At 50.3% G+C, this 624-nt stretch overlaps 1 protein-coding gene across 1 annotated transcript; it reads left to right on the top strand.

Annotated features, from left to right (window-relative positions):
- The first annotated feature begins 6 nt into the window (after positions 1-6).
- Positions 7-622, top strand: LOC109508813 (creatine kinase, testis isozyme-like). Its single transcript, XM_019858771.1, has 3 exons — positions 7-141; positions 222-354; positions 447-622. Exons 1-3 carry the CDS (start codon positions 58-60, stop codon positions 620-622), a joined length of 393 nt encoding a protein of 130 aa, XP_019714330.1. The 5' UTR covers positions 7-57.
- The last annotated feature ends 2 nt before the right edge of the window (positions 623-624 follow it).

The following is a 624-nucleotide window of genomic DNA, read 5'->3' as shown; positions in this document are numbered from 1 at the left end:
ATGACTGTGGGCTGTGTGGCTGGAGATGAGGAGTCCTACAAGGTCTTCAAAGACTTGATGGACCTTGTGATTCAGGACAGACATGGAGGATACAAACCAGGAGATATGCACAAAACTGACCTCAACCCAGAGCACCTGAGGGTAAAGCCAGCATTTTACCAGGACCTTCTTCGATGGACATTTGATATGTATTGCAGAAAAGCTCATCTCTGCTTCTCCAGGGGGGCCAAGACCTCGACTCAAGATACGTTCTGAGTTGCCGAGTCCGAACAGGCCGCAGCATCCGTGGCTTCTGCCTGCCGCCGCTCTGCACCCGTGGGGAAAGGCGCGCTTTGGAGAAGCTTTTCATTGGAGGTAAGGCTCCCATATGGAGACGGTATAAACATGGCTGCCATTTAACAGTGGCAGTGGACATAACAAAATCTTCTTTGGTGCTTTTTTTTCAGCTCTAGATACACTAACTGGGGACCTGCAAGGGAAATATTATGCCTTGAAGAACATGACTGAGCAAGAGCAGCAGGAGCTAATCAATGACCACTTCCTTTTTGACAAGCCAGTATCCCCTCTGCTGGTTGCTTCAGGAATGGCCCGCGACTGGCCCGATGGCAGAGGCATCTGGTAAGA

Source organism: Hippocampus comes, unplaced genomic scaffold, assembly GCF_001891065.2.
Source record: "Hippocampus comes isolate QL1 unplaced genomic scaffold, H_comes_QL1_v1.1 C16634856, whole genome shotgun sequence".
Lineage (NCBI taxonomy): Eukaryota > Metazoa > Chordata > Actinopteri > Syngnathiformes > Syngnathidae > Hippocampus > Hippocampus comes.
This window is presented reverse-complemented; position numbering and strand designations above follow the sequence as displayed.

What these genes read in the sequence shown, in the direction of transcription:
- LOC109508813 (XM_019858771.1), top strand. Translation starts at nt 58, where the DNA reads ATGGACCTTGTGATTCAGGACAGACATGGAGGATACAAACCAGGAGAT. An exon ending in TCAACCCAGAGCACCTGAGG is followed by an intron (nt 142 to 221) that starts GTAAAGCCAGCA and finishes CTGCTTCTCCAG; the next exon opens with GGGGGCCAAGACCTCGACTC. An exon ending in GGAGAAGCTTTTCATTGGAG is followed by an intron (nt 355 to 446) that starts GTAAGGCTCCCA and finishes CTTTTTTTTCAG; the next exon opens with CTCTAGATACACTAACTGGG.